This window comes from Chiloscyllium plagiosum, chromosome 16 (assembly GCF_004010195.1).
Source record: "Chiloscyllium plagiosum isolate BGI_BamShark_2017 chromosome 16, ASM401019v2, whole genome shotgun sequence".
In the NCBI taxonomy this organism is placed as follows: Eukaryota; Metazoa; Chordata; class Chondrichthyes; order Orectolobiformes; family Hemiscylliidae; genus Chiloscyllium; species Chiloscyllium plagiosum.
In genome coordinates, this window is record NC_057725.1 from 31,406,379 (window position 1) to 31,430,180 (window position 23,802).

At 46.4% G+C, this 23,802-nt stretch overlaps 1 protein-coding gene across 1 annotated transcript in view; it reads right to left on the reverse strand.

The window, feature by feature from the left end:
* The window catches only part of LOC122558042 (prelamin-A/C-like), a 91,682-nt gene extending 70,841 nt beyond the window's left edge, over positions 1-20,841 (reverse strand). The window contains exons 1-2 of the mRNA XM_043706371.1: positions 20,753-20,841; positions 2,324-2,428 (exon numbers count right to left, since the gene is read on the reverse strand). Coding sequence (XP_043562306.1) covers positions 2,324-2,365 — 42 coding nt within the window. The 5' untranslated portion in view covers positions 2,366-2,428; positions 20,753-20,841. The remainder of the gene's footprint in view (positions 1-2,323; positions 2,429-20,752) is intronic.
* Positions 20,842-23,802: the final 2,961 nt, after the last annotated feature.

Here is a 23,802-nt window from a genome sequence, read left to right on the forward strand (position 1 = left end):
ATTCCATTAGTTTTCCTGACTATTTTCTGTACCTCTTTGTGACATTTTAAAGATCTATGCACCTGAACGCCCTCAAGCCTCTTTAAATATCCACCATATTTAACTTCACAGCACCTGGAAAATACACTGATCTATGCTTTTTCTTGTCCAACGTGGATAACCTCACACTTGCTTACAGTAAAATCCATCTGCTACAGTCTTTCCTATTCTCTTATTCTTTCAATATCCCTTAGTAATTTTATGCTATCATCTATATTGTCAACAATGATTTTGTGTCATCAGCAAATTCGGATATATGACTTTCTATGTCTTTATGCAAATCATTAACAAATCATTTGAGGCCCTAATACTGATCCTTATGGAACACCACTGGTCCCATCCTGCTAATTTGAGTATTGTACCTACCCATTATCCTTTTCTGTTGTCTGCTACTCAACCACCTTCACAGCCCTTAGTTCTGTGGGTTTCTACCTTAGTTAAGAGTCTCTTATGTGGGACTTTATCAAATGCCTTCTGAAAAAGGCATAAACAACATAAACAACATTCATCGACATTCCCTTATCCACTACCTTAGTCACCTCCTCTAAAAATTCAATGACGTTTGTCAGGTATGACCTACCTGTCATGAATTTATGCTGGCCCTCCCTGATTAGCTAAAAACTTTCAAAGTATTCAGTTACACCATCCTTGAGTATAAACTCCAACAATCCAGCTCATCACACATTACTCATCACTTGACCCAAACTTACTTGACTCTTTGTTGCAACCAAAATATTGCTGTAGGAACCTATCTCGGACACGCTCAAAAAATTTGCTATCTTTCTGACAGGAGCTTTCCCAATCTATGTTAAAGTTAAAATCTCCCATTAATACTGCTATGGCTTTGCTACACACTTGCCTGATTTCTGCACTGAGACAATCTAACATTTCAGAACTGCTACCAGAGGTCTACACATAACATCCATTACAGTTTTAGATCCTTTAGTGTTCCTCACTTTCATCTTTCTGGCCTCTACCAAATGCTTTCCCCTCATTATATCCTCATTCACCATTGAAATAATTTCGCTGTTTTTCAGTAAAGTGACTCCATTTTCCCTGTCCATCCTGTAAACCTGCTAACCTGGTCCATTTCGTTCCCAATCCTGACCATCCCTCAGCTGTATCTCAGTAATGGTTGCTATATCATACTTTCCAATTTAGAACTTGTGCCTGCAGGCTTAATTAATTTGTTCCTTTCACTTTGTGCATTCATGTAATAAACTGTGATTTGGGCCATACACTGTGACCTGTCCCTCAGCACCGATGTTTTACTTACCTGTTTATTATTTCTCTTTTCCAGTTTAATCAATAGATTTCTTATAGTTTTGCCATTACCTGCCAACCATGTATTGTGTGTGTGTATTGGCTGTTGGATTTCCCACATCATAGCAGAAACTATGCTACAAAAATGATTCAATGTTTGTAAAATACTTTGGAACGTGCTGTGGTTGCGAAAAGTGCTATGTAAATTTCTTTTCTTCTTTGGAGCTGTTTTCTATTTCACCTTGTGAGATATTGTGACATAAAATCTCCATTCTCTGCCTTTCCATTGATACACCCACAGTGGTACAGTAAGCTGACCACCAGCCACACACAAATGTTTCAACATGTTACAGGAGCCACCTAAATGTATGTATTTCCAACTCTGACCATGGTGATCCCATAGGACACTCAACCCCTTTCACTGGGGATTTGTGAGGCACGCACACACAGGCCACATATATCCCTTAATCCGATAGAAAATTAGATTCAAAGTCACAGCCTCCAGGAAAAGTAAGTTTGATACATTCTCAGTGTCACCATGTCTTTGTTCATGGTGTTAAAAATCACATAACACCAGGTTATAGTCCAACAGGTTTATTTGGAAGCACACTAGCTTTTGGTGTGATGCTCCTTCATCAGGTGATTGTCGCTCCGAAAGCTAGTGTGCTTCCAATTAAACCTGTTGGACTATAACCTGGTGTTGTGTGATTTTTAACTTTGTACACCCCAGTCCAACACCGGCATCTCCGAATCATTTGTTCATGGTATCACAGTACTGAGTACTGGGTGCTAGACTGAGAAAGTAATTCAGCACACACACCAAAGTCAGAATTACAAGACAATGGACAATGAACAAAGGCAAAGGAACCAAAACCTGCAGAGGCAGATGGACGGAGCAAGTTAGGGACTGGCAGAACGATAGTCAGCAAATTGTTCTCACAGAAATTATCAAGTAAGAATGAAAAAGGATTTTAAAATTATTCGTTGGAAAACCAAAGTAAAAACAGGAAGTCTAGGGAACCTGGTCAACATGGTCATGTTGGGCCGAAGGGTCTGCTTCCATGCTCTATGACTCCAAGACTCTATGACTTTGAGTGCTGAAGGTATGAAACAAGGCGATGAGTTTCTGCAAAGAGATAAAACAAGAGAGGTTAGAAGAACATGAATTTAGATAGCACCTTTTTCAGTAGAGTGGCAGGACTGGAAGGAAGAACAGAGGAATACAATTACGTGGCTCTTTCATAAAGCTAGACATGATAAGATGACTGACTGCCTCTGACCCTGTATTGTTCAATTATTCAATTAGGGTTATAGAGTCACAGAGAGGTACAGCACAGAAACAGACTCTTCAGTCCAACCCGTCCATGCCAACCAGATATCCCAAACCAATCTAGTCCCACCTGCCAGCACCCGGCCCATATCCCTCCAAACCCTTCCTATTCATATAACCATCCAAATGCCTTTTAAATGTTGCAATTGTACCAGCCTCCACCACTTCCTCTGGCAGCTCATTCCATACGTGTACCACGCTCTGTGTGAAAACGTTGCCCCGTAGGTCTCTTTTATATCTTTTCCCTCTCACCCTAAACCTGTGCCCTCTAGTCTGGACTCCCCGACCCCAGGGAAAAGACTTTGCCTATTTACCCTATCCATTCCCCTCATAATTTTGTAAACCTCTGTAAGGTTACCCCTCAGCCTCCATTGCTCCAGGGAAAACAGCCCCAGCCTGTTCAGCCTCTCCCTATAGCTCAAATCCTCCAACCCTGGCAACATCCTTGTAAAACTTTTCTGAACCTTTTCGAGTTTCACAACATCTTTCCGATAGGAAGGATACCAGAATTGCATGCAATATTCCAACAGTGGCCTAACCAATGTCCTGTACAGCTGCAACATGACCTCCCAACTTCTGTACGCCATACTCTGACCAATAAACGAAAGCATACCAAACACCTTCTTCACTATCCTAACTACCTGCGACTCCACTTTCAAGGAGCTATGAACCTGCACTCCAAGGTCTCTTTATTCAGCAACACTCCCTCGTACCTTACCATTAAGTGTATAAGTCCTGCTAAGATTTGCTTTCCCAAAATGCAGCACCTCGCATTGATCTGAATTAAAATCCATCTGCCACTTCTCAGCCCATTGGCCCATCTGGCTAAGATCCTGTTGTAATCTGAGGTAACCTTCTTCGCTGTCCGCGACACCTGCAATTTTGGTGTCATCTGCAAACTTACTAACTGTACGTCTTATGCTCGCATCCAAATCATTCATGTAAATGACAAAAAGTAGAGGACCCAGCACCGATCCTTGTGGCACTCCACTGGTCACAGGCCTCCAGTCTGAAAAACAACCCTCCATCACCACCCTCTGTCTTCTACCTTTGAGCCAGTTCTGTATCCAAATGGCTAGCTCTCCCTGTATTCTGTGAGATCTAACCTTGCTAACCAGTCTCCCATGGGGAACCTTGTTGAACGTCTTACTGAATTCCATATAGATCACATCTACCGCTCTGCCCTCATCAATCTTCTTTGTTACTTCTTCAAAAAATGCAATCAAGTTTGTGAGACATGATTTCCCACTCACAAAGCCATGTTGACTATCCCTAATCAGTCCTTGCCTTTCCAAATGCATGTACATCCTGTCCCTCAGGATTCCCTCCAACAACTTGCCCACCACCGAGGTCAGGCTCATTGTTCTATAGTTCCCTGGCTTGTCCTTACCACCCTTCTTAAACAGTGGCACCACGTTAGCCAACCTCCAGTCTTCCGGCACCTCACCTGTGACGATTGATCGTAAAAATATCTCAGCAAGAGGCCCAGCAATCATTTCTCTGGCTTCCCACAGAGTTCTAGGGTGCACCTGATCAGGTCCTGGGAATTTATCCCCCTTTACGCGTTTCAAGACATCCAGCACTTCCACCTCTGTAACATGGACATTTTGTAAGTTGTCACCATCTATTTCCCTACAGTCTATATCTTCCATATCCTTTTCGACAGTAAGTACTGATGCAAAATACTCGTTTGGTATCTCTCCCATTTTCTGCGGCTCCATACAAAGGCCGCCCTGCTGATCTTTGAGGGGCCCTATTCTCTCCCTAGTTACCCTTTTGTCCTTAATGTATTTGTAAAAACCCTTTGGATTCTCCTTAACTCTATTTGCCAAAGTTATCTCATGTCCCCTTTTTGCCCTCCTGATTTCCCTCTTCAGTATACTCTTACTGCCTTTATACTCTTCTAATTGTTGTGGGGTTGGAAGGCATTAGAGAGTTAGGACAGGGTTAGTTTATTGAGGGGCTTGAATAGGAGGTTGAGAATTTTAAACATGAGGTTTTCTTGGATTGGGAGCCACTCTAGGTCAGCAAACAAAGGGGTCATAGATAACCAAGACTAATTAGGATGAGGGTTGTGGGGGTGGGGGGGGTGCGGTGGTGCAGCAGAATTTTAGATGAACTGAAGTTAAAGATGAATGCAGGAGAGGAAATCAGTCAAATAAGTAATAGAATTGTCAAGTGTGGAGGTAACAAAGATAGAAGAGGGATCCTTTAGCAGACAGTCTAAGGCTGGATTTTTCATGACAATACAGAATTACAAGGATGTGGTCTCAGTGATGGCATGATCAGTTGAGACAGTAGCTGTTTGGAATAATAGGTCACATGCAAATGCTGTATTCAATGATAATTGAGAGTGAAATGTTACCATAACTATTGTCAGGTGGCTGGTTGCTGTCAGTTTGTATAATAGATTGTTGTAATTCTTTAATTTTCACAGTTCTTCATTATTATAAATGGATATTAGTCAACTAACTCAGCACTTAGTCTATCAACTGCTGTGCCTTTTAAATATTTAAATCCAGTTTTAATGCACTAATGCCTCATTTTACTGCAGATTTTATCAGAAATGGGCATTTCCTCTTTGGAATCTATACCCCTTTTGTTGGAACGGAAGAATTCATTCTAATGGAATCAAGCCCAGGATAAGCATTGTGTGTTTTCATTAATTTAAAAACCAAATTCAATGGCTTTCAAAATCTCCTAAAAGGAACAGTTCAACAACCTTTTCTCTCTTTTGTTTCCTGGAGATAATAGAGAGAGTTTTAAAATGTTGAGTAATCTGGAAACAAAATAAAAGACTTTAGCAGAATTCCTGCCTCATTATCTCAAATTCCAAAGCCTGAGCTCATCCACATCTGAAAATGACTTTGATGTTTTTGTTCACCTTTAGGGCAAGTTTGGGGGGTATTTATCCCCCATGACTAGCAGCTCCATAGCAATACATATAGCAGTCAGCCATGTTGGTGTGGAATTGGAATCACATCAATTTTGTAAAAATGTACTTCAACCATAAAATAAGTACATTGTGAAACAATCAAAATTTGACATCACAGAAAAAATCGCATTTCTCAATTGAGCTGTTATTCCAAATACAAAAATGAAACGTTAATGAATTACGACAAGATCTATGTACTTTACACTATAAGCTACAAGTGGTTCTATAAGTTACCAGCTCATCACTACATTTGGCATAAAGTCCATGGATGTTTGTCTTTCCTTACTATGACACCTTTACAGCATCCCTCAGCACATAAAACCTGGGCTTTGGAATGTGCCACTTCGTTGAGGACAACTCTTTGTCTTTGTAGACAAACAAGTTTTAGGCAGACTGCAGAGAGCCTTTCACCAAGTTTACAGTCTTCCAGGCACAGTTATGTTTGTCACAGTGTTCAACCCAGGAGCAAGACCATACCGCAGAGAGTCCTGCCTCATGGATCTGCTGGTGTCTCTGGAAAGTAAAGTGCTATCTTTGTCTCTGCAGTGTAAAACACCCAGATCCTGAAGAATGCCAATTTATTTCCATCCCCAGTCTCTGTAAGCTGTTACTTTTAAACACTTACTCAGAGACTGTATAACTTATATAAATTGATTGCTCTGTGGCTCCTGCAAGCAAATGAAAATTCCTGAAGAGAAAGAATCAGGAGCAGGAAGTCCTGACAAGCAAAAGGATCAAGTCAGTGAATCCTGTGATCAGGGACTATTGAGGTGATTTTCCAGTTTTTCCTTCAACCCACAACGCCAATTTATTTTTCATGCTTATGTCTGCATGTGTGTCTGTAGAGGAAGTTCAAGATGAGGAAATTTCTCTTGATGTTTACCTTGACTGTTTCCTACCAGAGCACTGGAGACTCAACGAAAGATTTCATGGTTCTCAAAGCCTTGAAATCCCTTTTGAGTTCCTTTCTTGGGGTCAACAGTTTCGCATTTAGCTTCCACGTTCCCCTGCTGTCCCTCTGGACTGCCTGTAGTTGATGGTCAGCCAGTAGGAGGCAGTGGTTAGGGAGGATAACTGATGTGATGTTGATGGATCTGACCATTAAAGCATGGCACACAAACAGGAAGTCTATCTTTAGGAAAATAGAGCCATATATCTATGCTGCATTACATATGAAGGTATTGCTTAAGATATCAAGCAGCTTGGCATCTTTTACCATTCCCACTTGGAGTCTGGACATGGTGTCCAGTTTGCTGTCAGCCCCTCTGGATGATCTCACCACATCCATGATTCAGTTGGAGGCACTGGCTGGAATGATCGGTCTGGGCATTGCCAGCAGTAGAGGGAGCTGCTGAAGGACAGCCAGACACACATTATTGCAGACAAGGTGTACACATTCATTACTCTCAGGGCAGTGTCTCTGCACTTAATGTCTGCTATGAGGAGGTGCCCTCCCACCCAATAAGTTCTTAACCTCGAAGATGGTGGAGTTGCTTCCATGCAGCAGAATACCCCATGCTGGAAAATCGGCAAACATTATCTCCCCGACCAAATTAATAGTTTGTGGGCCCCCCCCAGCGTGGCCATTTCCTGTAGCTCTAAGGTGTGGTATCCAACAGTCCTGCAGAAACAGCAAGGCAGCTTAGCTGTTAGCCAGGAAAGCCAACATGGAAACACATTATATGGCAGCTTTCTACACTCATTGGTACAAGCAATTTTAAAACCCACATTTTGATTTTTAGAGTACAGTCCAAAAGTCCCATTTCTAAGGCTGTTCCAGTTGCTGAGTAAGCTTCTACATGCCAGTGGTGTATACAAACCACTGCCCTCGCACAGGGCTGAGATCATTGCTGTGTTCTGTTCTAGGGTGTTATCTCAGGCAAGTGATATCAGGGTATATGGGCAGCAAGAAAACCAGGCTCACCGTCAGGCCCACTCTGATCCTGGTCAAGGGCATAGCTACTCTAATGGAGCTGGGGTGCACATCTCAAAGCCCCTCGTCATCTTCTATGTTTCCCAGCTCAGGGCTCTTCATCTCCTTTCCCTCGTCGGCACTTTGTCATTCCTTCTGTCTATGGCTATTTTCCTGCATTTCATCATTGGAGGAGGAGCAGCCACCAGTTTCTCATTAGGGCCATTGTCAGATTTTGCTGCTCAGTTGATTTGTGATGGTTCTCCTCTTGGCTGTTTGAGATTTGTCCTCGCTGGTTGCCTCTCCTATCTGTCTGCTGCTGCCTCCCTTTCCAGTGATTCTGTTTTCTCCATGGGAGACTGAGAGGCACAGGTTCAGTTTCCAAAATGTCCTTCTTTCCTTGTCAAACCTTCTTCTCACTGTCCTTAACTTCATTGGTCTTGGATGGTGCTGCCTGATTGGACAGCACTGCTTACGATGCCAAATTGGCCATCCGCATTGACCTAGCATCATGGTTTGGGCAGGCCCTGTAGATGTGGCTAGCCTCCTATTACAGAACACAGCACTGGCGCTTCTTGTAGTCCCTCATCTGTTGCCTCTCCAGCTTGTCGTTTTTGCAGAAGGTGAGCTGGCAGTCTGCCACCATGTGCCATGCTTGCCCACAGGGGCAACGTACTCTAGGCTGTCCCATGTACAATAAATAACCCCGATTTCCTCCAATGGTGGAGCTGAATGGTGAGTAGAAAGATCACCTTGAATTGCCTTTTACTGATGAAGATTCCAAATGGATCCACCACATCAGTGTTGCTTTTATTCGTTCATTGGATGAGGGCGTCACTGGCAGGCCAGCATTTATTACCTATCCCTAATTGCCCAGAGGGCAATTGAAAGTCAAATCACATTGCCTTAGATCTGGAGTCACATGTAGGCCAGATCAAGTAAGGATGGTAGATTTCTTTCCCGAAGATAAGCACATCAGGCAGGGGTCCACGGAAGTTGGATATTTAGATAATGTCAATCCAACTCTTCTGCGATGGCCAAATAACCAGTGGCTCAGCACTGAGAACAGTGAGAGAGGCCCCTGACCTATTTTTTCGAAGGCTTTCAGCAGTCATACGCTTCCCATGGTGTTCTTAGAGGGGATGTGTAAGTGCGCAGGAGATATCGGCAACTTGGAACTACAGCACTCAAACAACTGCCTCTTCACAAAGTAGGTTCAGTTGTCACCCTGACTATATTGTGACCCCATCACTAATCTGAAGCTCCTCTGCTTCCAGCCTCCATGGCTGAAAGGCTGATTGATAGTTGTGTCAGTGTTAGGCCCAAGCCAGCATTGAGATTCACCAATACCAGTTCAGCTCAATCGCCTTCACTCCAAATCGCAATCCAGTTTCGATCACGAGATCCAGAGATGAATCTGATGAATGCAACCCAGAATGTACACTTGATAAGGTCAAAAGGTCAAGGAGTCATGTGGAACTGGAAATACAGATAAATCCAGATCGAGGAAGAATAGCGGATTTCCGTCCCTAAAAGGCATCACTGACATAACAATAGTCCAACAACTTCAAGGCAAGTTTTAATGAATTCAATTTCATGATCTGTTTCAGTGGAATTTGAAGTCACCTATCATTGGATTTTTAGCTCAGTAACCCAATCACTAGGTAGGGGTAACTGGTGGTAACCTTTACACCGTATTGTTTCTCTACTGCTGCACTAAAGCACCTTCGGAGTTAGTATGAGTCAAGTTAAAGCTTTAAATGTTTTTGGACACCTGGTAAAAATAGCAAAAAGACCTTCAACTTCAGACTGTACCAGTCAAACAAAAATAAACTGACAGATTCAGCTTGCCTCAGGGTGACGCTGACAAATTAGTTTTGAAAACTCATTTCAAACATTGTAATAAGCTGTTTGGAAAGAAACTAAAACAGTTATAGGAAAGCGAACTTGCTAATTTGATGTCCTTTGTCCCAGGCACATGTAACCACCAGAATTTAAACACACAGGAACAGCAAGCAATTAAGAAGGTAAATAGCATCCCCTTTACTAAAAGGAGGCTGAAGTAAAGACACTGCTACAATAAAATGGAACATGCAAGCAAATGGCCTCTCAAGTCAGCCCTACCATTCATGGTTGATCTTTCTTAGACCTCAACCCTATTTTGTGTCATAGCCCTAAACTCACTAATATTTCAAAAATTCACCTTCCTCCTTTTTAAATATTTACAATGATCTAGATTTTAGATTTCCAACATCCAAGGGTATTTTGTTTTTATAATTGTGCGTGTATAGTTCTGATGAATGTTGTACAAAGTTAAAAATCACACAACACCAGTTTATAGTCCAACAGGTTTATTTGGAAGCACTAGCTTTCGGAGCGTTGCTCCTTCATCAGGTGGTTGTGGAGTATAAACCATAGGATACAGAATTTAAAGCAAAGATTTACAGTGTGAGGTGACTTAAATTATGTATTGAAAAAGACCCAGATTGTTTGTTAAATCTCTCAACTTTTAGAATGACTATGTTGGTTTCAGTTCTTTCATCTGTAAATCCCAGAACTTTCTTAAAGTCAAATTCTTAAGAGGTGCCATGTTGGCCCAGACAATGCATTGAAAGTGTGAGGTGCCCTGTGTGAGGTTGTCTGTGCCCCACAGTTCAGACTGACTCTAATCTAAAAAATAGAGTTACAGAATCTTACATGGATTCATGTAGTTTTTGAGCAAACTAAAATGTAACGCTGCAAATACAAATTCACCCCACAAACTTATTTGTGGGTGTGTGTGTGCAGGGGATATGAGTGCCTGTGAGACAGTGTGTATGTGTGTGAGTGTGAGTGTAAGGGTCTGTGAGAGGGTGCGTGTGGGAGTGTATGTGTGAGCACATGAGAGAGAGTTTGTGTATGAGAGAGGGTCTGCGTGAGTGTGTGTGTGTATTTGTTGTGCAGTGGGGTCATCTCTAGTGTGACACGAATGCAAGGTCCTGGTTGAGGCCATCCCCATGGGTACTGAACTTGGCTGTCAGCCTCTGCTCAGCCATTTTGCGTTGTTGCCTGGAGGATGGTCACCCGAAGGTCCGAGGTAGAATGTCCTGGACCACTGATGTGTTCTCCGACTGGGAGGGAACACTCCTACCTGTTGATTGTTGTGCAGTGTCCATTCATCCGTTGCGGTAGCATCTGCTCAGTCACCAATGTACCATACCTCAAGGCATCCTTGCTGCAGCGTATGAGATAGAAAATGTTGGCCAAGTCACATGAGTACCTGCCACATACATGCTGGGAGGTGTCCCCAAATGTAATGGTGGTATCCGTGTCAACACTCTGACACATCTTGCAGCGTCTACTGTGACAAGGTTGTATGGTATTGTCCTGCAAGCCAGGCAGTTGATATAAACAATGATCTGTTTGAGGTTTGGTGGTTGTTTAAAGGTGAGAAGTGGAGGTGTGGGGAAGGTCTTGGTGAGGTGATCATCCTCACTGATAATGTGTTGCAGGCTGCGAAGAATATGGCATAGTTTTTCAGCTCCTGGGCAGTACTGGATAACGAAGGGTACCCTGTCGGTTGCAGCACGTGTCTGTCTCCTGAGGAGGTCATTACGGTTCCTTGCTGTGGCACGTTGGAACTGGTGGTTGATAAATTGATGTCACACTACAAGTGACCGCACTGCACTACACACACACGCGTACGTGCGCGCAGACCCCCTCTCATACACAAGTTCTCATCATACACTCACACATACACTCCCACACTCACCCTCTCACAGACCCTTATACCCTTTTATTCTCACACTCACGCACATATACACGCTGTCTCACAGACACTCGTACCCCCCGCACACAAATATCTACATGCACACACACACAGCCACATGTAAGTTTGATGGGGTGAATTTGTATTTGCAGAATTACATTTTAGTTTGCTCAAAACTGCATGAATCCATGTAAGATTCTGTAACTCCCTTTTTTAGATTAGGATCAGTCTGAACATTGGAGCACAGACAGCCTCACACAGGGCACCTCACACCTTCAATGCATTATCTGGGCCAACATGGCACCTATTGTTAAAGTTCACTTGAGAATGTAACTTTAAGAAAATTCTGGGATTTACATATGAAAGAACTGAAACCAACATGCTCATTCTAAAAGATGGAGAGACTGCCACACTGTTGAAGGGGTCAGTATGGAGAGACTGCCACACTGTAGAAGGGTCAAAACAGAGAGACTGCCACACTGTTGAAGGGTCAGTACAGAGAGACAGCCACACTGTTGAAGGGTCAGTATGGAGAGACTGCCACAAGGTTGAAGGGTCAGTACAGAGAGACATCCACGCTGTTGAAGGGTCAGTACAGAGAGACAGCCACACTGTTGGAGGGTCAGTACAGAGAGACAGCCACGCTGTTGAAGGGTCAGTACAGAGAGACAGCCACACTGTTGAAGAGTCAGTACAGAGAGACAGCCAGAGTGTTGAAGGATCAGTATGAAGAGACTGCCACACTGTTGAAGGGTCAGTACAGAGAGACATCCACACTGTTGGAGGGTCAGTACAGAGAGACAGCCACGCTGTTGAAGGGTCAGTACAGAGAGAAAGCCACACTGTTGAAGGATCAGTATGGAGAGACTGCCACACTGTTGAAGGGTCAGTACAGAGAGACATCCACACTGTTGGAGGGTCAGTACAGAGAGACAGCCACGCTGTTGAAGGGTCAGTACAGAGAGACAGCCACACTGTTGAAGGATCAGTACAGAGAGACAGCCAGAGTGTTGAAGGATCAGTATGAAGAGACTGCCACACTGTTGAAGGGTCAGTACAGAGAGAAAGCCACACTGTTGAAGGATCAGTACGGAGAGACTGCCACACTGTTGAAGGGTCAGTACAGAGAGACAGCCACGCTGTTGAAGGATCAGTATGGAGAGACTGCCACACTGTTGAAGGGTCAGTATGGAGAGACTGCCACACTGTTGAAGGGTCAATACAGAGAGACTGCCACACTGTTGAAGGGTCAGTACAGAGAGACAGCCACACTGTTGAAGGATCAGTATGGAGAGACTGCCACACCGTTGAAGGGTCAGTATGGAGAGACTGCCACACTGTTGAAGGGTCAGTACAGAGAGACAGCCACACTGTTGAAGGATCAGTATGGAGAGACTGCCACACTGTTGAAGGGTCAGTATGGAGAGACTGCCACGCTGTTGAAGGGTCAGTACAGAGAGACAGCCACGCTGTTGGAGGGTCAGTACAGAGAGACTGCCACACTGTTGGAAGGTCAGTACAGAGAGACTGCCACACTGTTGAAGGATCAGTACAGAGAGACAGCCACGCTGTTGGAGGGTCAGTACAGAGAGACTGACAAACTGTTGGAAGGTCAGTACAGAGAGACAGCCACGCTGTTGAAGGGTCAGTACAGAGAGACAGCCACGCTGTTGGAGGGTCAGTACAGAGAGACTGACAAACTGTTGGAAGGTCAGTACGGAGACACTGCCACACTGTTGAAGGGTCAGTACAGAGAGACTGCCACACTGTTGGAAGGTCAGTACCGAGAGACTGCCACACTGTTGAAGGGTCAGTACAGAGAGACTGCCACACTGTTGGAAGGTCAGTACCGAGAGACAGCCACACTGTTGGAAGGTCAGTACGGAGAGACTGCCACACTGTTGAAGGGTCAGTACAGAGAGACTGCCACACTGTTGGAAGGTCAGTACAGAGAGACAGCCACGCTGTTGGAGGGTCAGTACAGAGAGACTACCATACTGTTGGAAGGTCAGTACAGAGAGACAGCCTCACTGTTGGAGGGTCAGTACAGAGAGACTGCCACACTGTTGGAAGGTCAGTACAGAGAGACAGCCACGCTGTTGGAGGGTCAGTACAGAGAGACTACCACACTGTTGAAGGGTCAGTACGGAGACACTGCCACACTGTTGAAGGGTCAGTACAGAGAGACTGCCACACTGTTGGAAGGTCAGTACAGAGAGACAGCCTCACTGTTGGAGGGTCAGTACAGAGAGACTGCCACACCGTTGGAAGGTCAGTACAGAGAGACTGCCACACTGTTGAAGGATCAGTACAGAGAGACTGCCACACTGTTGAAGGGTCAGTACAGACAGACTGCCACACTGTCGGAAGGTCAGTACAGAGAGACAGCCACACTGTTGAAGGATCAGTATGGAGAGACTGCCACACTGTTGAAGGGTCAGTACAGAGAGACTGCCACACTGTCGGAAGGTCAGTACTGAGAGACAGCCACACTGTTGAAGGGTCAGTACAGAGAGACTGCCACACTGTTGGAAGGTCAGTACAGAGAGATAGCCATACTGTTGGAAGGTCAATACAGAGAGACTGCCACACTGTTGGAAGGTCAGTACAGAGGGACAGCCACACTGTTGGAAGGTCAGTACAGAGAGATTGCCACACTGTTGGAAGGTCAGCACAGAGAGACAGCCACACTGTTGGAGGGTCAGTACAGAGAGACTGCCACACTGTTGGAAGGTCAGTACAGAGAGACAGCCACACTGTTGAAGGATCAGTATGGAGAGACTGCCACACTGTTCGAAGGTCAGTACAGAGAGACAGACACACTGTTGAAGGATCAGTATGGAGAGACAGCCACACTGTTGAAGGGTCAGTACAGAGAGATTGCCACACTGTTGGAAGGTCAGTACAGAGAGACTGCCACACTGTTGAAGGGTCAGTACAGAGAGACTGCCACACTGTTGGAAGGTCAGTACAGAGAGACAGCCACACTATTGGAAGGTCAGTACAGAGAGACAGCCACACTGTTGGAAGGTCAGTACAGAGAGACAGCCACACTGTTGGAGGGTCAGTACAGAGAGACTGCCACACTGTTGGAAGGTCGTACAGAGAGACAGCCACTCTGTTGAAGGATCAGTATGGAGAGACTGCCACACTGTTGAAGGGTCAGTACAGAGAGACTGCCAAGCTGTCGGAAGGTCAGTACTGAGAGACAGCCACACTGTTGAAGGGTCAGTACAGAGAGACTGCCAGACTGTTGGAAGGTCAGTACAGAGAGACAGCCACACTGTTGGAAGGTCAGTACAGAGAGTCAGCCACACTGTTGGAAGGTCAGTACAGAGAGACAGCCACACTGTTGGAAGGTCAGTAGAGAGAGATTGCCACACTGTTAGAAAGTCAGTACAGAGAGACAGCCACGCTGTTGGAGGGTCAGTACAGAGAGACTGCCACACTGTTGGAAGGTCAGTACAGAGAGACTGCCACACTGTTGAAGGGTCAGTACAGAGAGACTGCCACACTGTTGGAAGGTCAGTACAGAGAGACTGCCACACTGTTGGAAGGTCAGTACAGAGAGACAGCCACACTGTTGAAGGATCAGTATGGAGAGACTGCCACACTGTTGGAAGGTCAGTACAGAGAGACAGCCACACTGTTGAAGGGTCAGTACAGAGAGACTGCCACACTGTCAGAAGGTCAGTACAGAGAGACAGCAACACTGTTGAAGGATCAGTATGGAGAGATTGCCACACTGTTGAAGGGTCAGTACAGAGAGACTGCCACACTGTCGGAAGGTCAGTACTGAGAGACAGCCACACTGTTGGAAGGTCAGTACAGAGAGACTGCCACACTGTTGGAAGGTCAGTACCGAGAGACAGCCACACTGTTGGAAGGTCAGTACAGAGAGATTGCCACACTGTTAGAAAGTCAGTACAGACAGACAGCCACGCTGTTGGAGGGTCAGTACAGAGAAACTGCCACACTGTTGGAAGGTCAGTACAGAGAGACTGCCACACTGTTGGAAGGTCAGTACAGAGAGACAGCCACACTGTTGAAGGATCAGTATGGAGACACTGCCACACTGTTGGAAGGTCAGTACAGAGAGACAGCCACACTGTTGAAGGGTCAGTACAGAGAGATTGACACACTGTTGGAAGGTCAGTACAGAGAGACAGTCACGCTGTTGGAGGGTCAGTACAGAGAGACTGCCACACTGTTGGAGGGTCAGTACAGAGAGACAGCCACACTGTTGGAAGGTCAGTACAGAGAGACAGCCACACTGTCAAAGGGTCAGTACAGAGAGACTGCCACACTGTTGGAAGGTCAGTACAGAGAGACAGCCACACTATTGAAAGGTCAGTACCGAGAGACAGCCACACTGTTGGAAGGTCAGTACAGAGAGGCAGCCACACTGTTGGAAGGTCAGTACAGAGAGACAACCACACTGTTGAAGGATCAGTATGGAGAGACTGCCACACTGTTGAAGGGTCAGTACAGAGAGACTGCCACACTGTTGGAAGGTCAGTACCGAGAGACAGCCACACTGTTGGAGGGTCAGTACAGAGAGACTGCCACACTGTTGGAAGGTCAGTACAGACAGACTGCCACACTGTTGAAGGATCAGTACAGAGAGACTGCCACACTGTTGAAGGGTCAGTACAGACAGACTGCCACACTGTTGGAAGGTCAGTACAGAGAGCCAGCCACACTGTTGAAGGGTCAGTACAGAGAGACTGCCACACTGCTGCAAGGTCAGTACAGAGAGACAGCCACGCTGTTGGAATTGCAGTACAGAGAGACAGCCACACTGTTGGAGGGTCAGTACAGAGAGACTGCCACACTGTTGGACGGTCAGTACAGAGAGACCACCACACTGCTGGAAGGTCAGTACAGAGAGACAGCCACGCTGTTGGAGGGTCAGTACAGAGAGACAGCCACGCTGTTGGAGGGTCAGTACAGAGAGACTGCCACACTGTTGGAAGGTTAGTACAGAGAGACAGCCACACTGTTGGAAGGTCAGTACAGAGAGACAGCCACGCTGGTGGAAAGTCAGTACAGAGAGACAGCCACACTGTTGGAAGGTCAGTACAGAGAGACAGCCACGCTGTTGGAGGGTCAGTACAGAGAGACTGCCACACTGTTGGAAGGTCAGTACAGAGAGTCAGCCACACTGTTGAAGGGTCAATAGAGAGAGACTGCCACACTGTTGAAGGGTCAGTACAGAGAGACAGCCACGCTGTTGGAGGGTCAGTACAGAGAGACTGCCACACTGTTGGAAGGTCAGTACAGAGAGACAGCCACACTGTTGAAGGGTCAGTACAGAGAGACTGCCACACTGTTGAAGGATCAGTATGGAGAGACAGCCACACTGTTGATGGATCAGTACAGAGAGACTGTCACACTGTTGGAAGGTCAGTACCGAGAGACAGCCACGCTGTTGGAGGGTCAGTACAGAGAGACTGCCACACTGTTGGAAGGTCAGTACAGAGAGACTGCCACACTGTTGAAGGATCAGTATGGAGAGACTGCCACACTGTTGGAGGGTCAGTACAGAGAGACTGCCACACTGTTGGAAGGTCAGTACAGAGAGACAGCCACACTGTTGAAGGATCAGTTTGGAGTGACTGCCACACTGTTGAAGGGTCAGTACAGAGAGACTGCCACACTGTCGGAAGGTCAGTACTGAGAGACAGCCACACTGTTGAAGGATCAGTACAGAGAGACTGCCACACTGTTGGAAGGTCAGTACAGAGAGACAGCCACACTGTTGGAAGGTCAGTACAGAGAGACAGCCACGCTGTTGGAAGTTCAGTACAGAGAGACAGCCACACTGTTGGAAGGACAGTACAGAGAGACAGCCACACTGTTGAAGGGTCAGTACAGAGAGACTGCCACACTGTTGAAGGGTCAGTACAGAGAGACAGCCACACTGTTGAAGGATCAGTATGGAGAGACTGCCACACTGTTGAAGGGTCAGTACAGAGAGACTGCCACAGTGTTGGAGGGTCAGTACAGAGAGACTGTCACGATATGGAAAGTCAGTACTGAGGGTGTGCTGTAGTGTGGAGGGTCCATACTGAGGTAGCACTGTATTGTCGAGGGTTAGTACTGAGGGAGTTCTGTATTGTGGAGGGTCCATACTGAGGGAGTGCTGTAGTGTGGCGGGTCAGTACTGAGGGAGTGCTGTATTGTGGAGGGTCAGTACTGAGGGAGCGCTGGAGTGTGGTGGATCAGTACTGAGGGAGTGCTGTCGTGTGGAGGGTCAGTAACGAGGGAATGCTGGAGTGTGGAGTGTCACTCTGAGGAATGCTGTAATATGGAGGGTCAGTACTGAAGGAGTGCTGTGATATGGAGGGTCAGTACTGAGGGAGCACTGTAGTGTGGAGGGTTAGTATTGAGGAAGTGCCGCAGTGTGGAGGGTCAATACTGATGGAATGTTGTAATGTGGAGGGTCAGTAATGAGGGATTGCCACAGTGTGGAGAGTCAGTACTGAGGGAATGCTGCAATACCAAACAGGGAGTAGTGAGAGAGTGCAACCTTGTCAGAGCAACAGCACTGAGAGAATCTGATTAAGTCAATCGACTTGAAATGTTAACTTTGCTTTCTGTCCACAGATGCTACTAGACTTGCTGAGTTCTTCTAGCACCTTCTGATTTTGATTTCTGAACTCCAGCATCTACAATTCTTTGTTTTATTACTGTGTTGATGGCATGTTGTACTGTTGGAGAGGCTAGGCTGAGGCAGTGCAGCACAGTGACAGGGTCAGTACTCAGGCATTGCTAAATGGTCAGAGGAACAGTGCGGTGGGAGAATGTGAGGTGACCCACTTTTGCAGGAAAAATAGAGGAACTGAATATTATTTAAATAGAGAAAAATTGCAGAAACTTCCATCCCAAGAGATTTTCATTCAGTTTGTGACATGAATCACACAATCTAGCATCTGAGTTCAGTGAGTAATAGGGAAAGCATAGAATGTTGGCTTTTATTGCAATGGGAATGGAGGATAAAACTAGGGACGTCTGCCAAAATGATACAAGGCACTAGTCAGACCACAACTAGGATGCCGTAACAGCTTTGATCCCATTACCTAAGGTCAGATTTATTAATACTGGAGGTAATCCAAGGAAGTTTCAGTAGACTGATGTGGGGGAATAGAGGGTTTTTTTTGAGGAGTGGTTGAGTTTGAGGAGTCTGTACTCACTGGAGTTTAGAAAAATGAGAGACAAACTCATTGAAATATCCAAGGTTCTCACGGAGTTTGACAAGAGAGATGTGGTGAGTTTGCAGACCCTTTTGGGAGAGTCTCAGACCACAGGAAATAATCCTAAAATAAGAGAGCATCACTTTAAGACAGAGATGAGGAGGCATTTCTTCTCTCAGATGGTAATTAATCTGTGGAATTCTTTACTGCAGAGCAGCGTCAAGGCTGGATCATTAAGAAGATTCAACACAGAGATAGACAGGTATTTAATCAGTAAAGGAATCATGGGTAATATGGAGAAGGCAGGGAGGTAGGGCTGAGGATTAACAGATCATTCATGATTTGCAGAATGGAAGGACAGAGTTGACGGTCTGAATGGTCTCCTGCTGCATCTATATCTTAGTCTTTTACTGAGGGGGCGCAGCACTGTCAGAGGGTTAGCATAGAGGGAGCACTGCATTGTCAGAGGGTCAGTACTGAGGGAGCACTGCACTGTTAGAGGGTCAGTACTGAGGGAGAACTGCACTGTCGAAGGGTCAGTACTGAGGGGCCACAGCACTGTCGGAAGGTCAGTACAGAGGGAACACTGCACTGTCGGAGGGTCAGTACAGAGGGAAAATGTGTTGCTAGAAAAGCGCAGCAGGTCAGGCAGCATACAAGGATCAGGAGAATCGACGTTTCGGGCATGAGCCCTTCTTCAGGAATGAGGAAAGTGTGTCCAGCAGTCCAAGGACCTGCATGAACTTGGTGGAGTGGGAGGGGAGTTGAAGTGTTGAGCCACAGGGTGGTTGGGTTGGTTGGTCCGGGTGTTGTCCTTGGGGTCCTTGGACTCCTCCATCGCCAGACCATAGCAACACGACGGTTGGAGGAAGAGCGCCTCATCTTCCGCCTAGGAACCCTCCAACCACAAGGGATGAACTCAGATTTCTCCAGTTTCCTCATTTCCCCTCCCCCCACCTTGTCTCAGCCAACATTCCTGAAGAAGGGCTCATGCCCGAAACGTCGATTCTCCTGCTCCTTGGATGCTGCCTGACCTGCTACGCTTTATCAGCAACACATTTTCAGCTCTGATCTCCAGCATCTGCAGTCCTCCCTTTCTCCTCAGTACAGAGGGAGCACTGCACTGTCGGGGGGTCAGTACAGAGGGAGCACTGCACTGTCAGAGGGTCAGTACTGAGGGGGCGCAGCACTGTAGGAGGGTCAGTACTGAGGGGGCGCAGCACTGTAGGAGGGTCAGTACAGAGGGAGCACTGCACTGTCGGAGGGTCAGTATAGAGGGAGCGCTGCATTTTCAGAGGGTCAGTACTGAGGGAGAACCGCACTGTCGGAGGGTCAGTACTGAGGAGGCGCAGCACTGTCGGAGGGTCAGTACTGAGGGAGCACTGCACTGTTGGAGGGTCGTACGGAGGGAATGCTGCACTATCAGTGGGTCAGTACTGAGGGAGTGCTGCATTTTCAGAGGGTCAGTGCTGAGGGAGCACTGCACTGTCAGAGGATCAGCACTGAGGGAGCGCTGCAATGTCGAAGGGTCAGTACTAGGGAGCGCTGCAATGTCGGAGGGCCAGTACTAGGGAGCGCTGCACTGTCAGAGGGTCAGAACTGAGAGAATGCCGTACCGTCAGAGGATCAGTACTGGGGGAGCGCTGCATTGTTGGAGGGACAGTGCTGAGGGAGCGCAGCATTGTTATTGGGGCAGTACTGAGGGAGCAGTGCACTATCAGAGGGTTAGTGCTGAGGGAGTGCTGCACTGTCAGAGGTGCAGTACTGAGGGAATGCTGAACTATCAGAGGGTCAGCATTGATGGAGTGCTATTGAACATGCCACATTTCATATGAGGTGTTATACCAAAGCCCTATCTGCCCTCTCAGGTGCCCATTATGGTCCCAAAGCTCTGTTGAGAAGTAAAGCTGGGAGATTCGTTGTGATGCCCTGGACAGTATTTATCAAAGGCAGATGACCAGGTCATTATCTCAATGCTGTGGCTTTACGTTTCTCATTTCTTGGAACTAAACAGTGACTATCCTTCTATGTATTGATCTGAAGGCACTTTGTGATGTTCAAAAATCATGGTAAGCTTTGTATAAATGCAAGCTCTTTCTTTCCTAGCATTAGGGTGATTTGTTGAATTTGGCTGATTGGCTGGTATGAGTTCTGCACTTTGCATCAAGGGTGGGTAGAATGTGAATCAGCATCTAATGGGTTACATTGCTAGCAGTCTCCAGCACAAGAGCAGCAACTTCAGTTAAGACCCCGGCTATTAGAAACGTTGTGAATAGGAATATGGGGAGGACGTTGACGATGGCGGAGAGTTGTGATGAGCTGCACTGACCTGTATTTGGCTTTGTTTGGCAGCTGTCCTCTCACTCTTGCGATTGTTTCGACTGTGGCTGCATTTGCTTCCTCGCTTGTCTCTGTAAAACCACTGAAGCTCCACTCTTTGTTGACAGCAGTTTCTAAGGAGACAAGGAGGCAGGGCTCTGCACTGTCGCTGGGTAACTGCAAGCAGGAAGGCAATTAAAGGAATTGAAGATTTCAAAATCTTGGTAATAGAGTTATAGTCATAGAGCCATTAGGCATTGGAAACAGACCCTTCAGTCCAACTAGTCCATGCCAAACATAATCCCAAACTAAACAAATCCCACTGCCTGCTCCTGGCCCATAGCCCCCCGAACCTTTCCTATTCATGTATCCATTGAAATATCATTTCAACATTGTAATTGTGCCCACATCCACCATTTCTTCAGGAAGTTCATTACACACTCAAACCACCTTCTGTGTAAAAAAAATTGCCTCATATCTTTTTTAAATGCCTATCTTAAAAATCTGCCCCTAGTCTTAAAATTCCTCATCTTAAGGAAAAGACAACTAACATCAACTCTATCTATATGTCTCGTTATTTTATAAACTCCTATAAGGTCAGCTCTCAACCTCCTACACTCCAGTGAAAACGTCCCAGCCTATCCAGCCTTCCTTTATAATTCAAACCTTCCATACCTGGCAGCATCCTGGTAAATCTCGTCTGAACCCTCTCCAGCTTAATAATATCTTTCCCAGAACTGGGCGACCAGACCTGGACACAGTATTCCAGAAGAGGCCTCACTAATGTTCTGTACAACCTCAACATAATGTCCTAACTCCTATACTCAAAGGACTGAGCAATGAAGGCAAGTGTGCCAAACACCTTTTAACCATCCTGTCTGTACGTGGATAAGTGATAATGTGGAAATGACTCTTATTTGGAATTTATTGACTGAATGCTGCTCTCCTGTCATGTTATCTCAGCTGCCAGGACTGAAGCTGTGATTATGACACCCACATGTAGGCCCCAAACCACAGCACACATGTTCAATATTGTGGCAGGGACACCCAGTCTCATGCTTTGCTGAGAAATGCACTGCCTACCATATTGGCAAAGGCGAAAAAGGAGGAGTCCAATTATCGTGCCTGAAAAAAGCAGTCAGCCTGTGCTACAGCGATTGATATTTCTATAGCATCTCAGTATCTTTAGCATTAATACATACATCATTGAGATCACTTATTCCTCCTCCATAATGTCACCTGACCTCCCCCTCCCTACCCCCATCTCAGCTCAGCTGCTGCTGAAACCCTCATCCATGTTTTCATTCTTTCCTGACTTGATTATTCCAAAGTGATGTGTTGGGCAAAGGGAGGATGCCATTTTGGTAGGGGATATGTGCCAGATGAGTAGGGTGTCAGGATGGGGAGAGTGTCAGGTAAATAGGGTTCCAGCTGAGCAGAATTCCGATAATTAGGTTGCCAGAGAGGTGGTGGTACGGTTCAGCTGGGTAGGGTGCCAGAGGCGAGAATGCCATTTGGGTACAATAGGGCGATAGAGCCAGGGTGCAAAGTGGCAAAGGGGTCAGGTAAGTGACACATTGTTAGGGTAGGCTGGGGAGGAGGGTGGCACAGGGAGGATGGATGGTGGAGGGAGTAGGTGTTGGGGAGATGGGTGTTGGGAGGATGGGTCTTCAGGGGATGGGTATCAGGAATTAAGGAATTAAGGAAGGGAACCTAAGGCAAAGTGATCTGAATCTGGAACTTAGTACAGATGTCTCTTTACCTGATCGTTTATTGCTCTGATAAAGATTTTATTTATTCATTATACTCCATGTCACTCTCACACACCTGAAAGTGCTGAGCTTCTGCTGTCCGGTTACACATGCAACCACTGTTTATTCTTCATCCATTAGCTAGCGAAGGAGCTGCTTTCATTTAGCCACTGTCTATCACAAATGCAGGAACACCCAAGGGCTTCCCAGTGAGTCAAGTATGTGAGAAGTGTTATCAGTTTGCATGTTGCACACAGCGAAATCACACAAATAACAGCGTGATTATGACAAGTGTGATAATGTGATGTTGGTTGAGGGATAAACATTAGCCTCAGGACTCTGGGAAAATTCTTCTGTTTTTTCATGAAATAGTGAATGTGGGATCTTTTATATCAACCTGTGGGGTTGGATGGGAGCCACAGTTTAACGCCTCCCCTGCACAAAGGCATCTCTTACACGGTAGTACACCTTCAGTATTGCCTCTCCCACTGTGAAATACTCTATTAGCAACACCTTTGAACACTCAGTCATTGCAAGCCCCAAAGGGTCCATCATTATTGTTACTCCAACATTGCAGTGTTTCCTCAGTACTACCTGCCAGGTGTGTGGCACTCCATCAGTGCTAACCCCAGATCACGAAATACTATCTGATTCTCTGACAGTACCTCAATGCTGACTCTCCAATGCTGCAGTGCCACCTTAGTACTTATTCTGACAGGGCAGCACTCCCTCAGTATTGGCTCACCGACTGAGTAGTGCTCCCTCAGTACTGCCCTCTAGAGTGCAGTGCTCCCTCAGTACTGTCTCACCGGAATGCAGTGCTCCCTCAGTACTGCCCTTCTAGAGTGCAGTGCTCCCTCAGTACTGTCCCTCTAGAGTACAGTGCTCCCTCAGTACTGCCCCTCTAGAGTGCAGTGTTCCCTCAGTACTGTCCCTCTAGATGCAGTGCTCCCTCAGTGTTGTCCCTCCGGATTGCAGTGTTCCCTCAGTACTGCCCCTCTAGAGTGCAGTGCTCCCTCAGTACTGTCTCTCCGGAATGCAGTGCTCCCTCAGTACTTTCCCTCCAGAGTGCAGTGCTCCCTCAGTGCTGTCACTCCGGAGTGCAGTGTTCCCTCAGTGCTGTCCCTCCGGAGTGCAGTGTTCCCACAGTGCTGTCCCTGCGGAGTGCAGTGCTCCCTCAGTGCTGTCCCTCCGGAGTGCAGTGCTCCCTCAGTGCTGTCCCTCCGGAGTGCAGTGCTCCCTCAGTACTGTCTCTCTTGCGTGCAATGCTCCCTCAGTACTTTCCCTCCAGAGTACAGTGTTCCCTCAG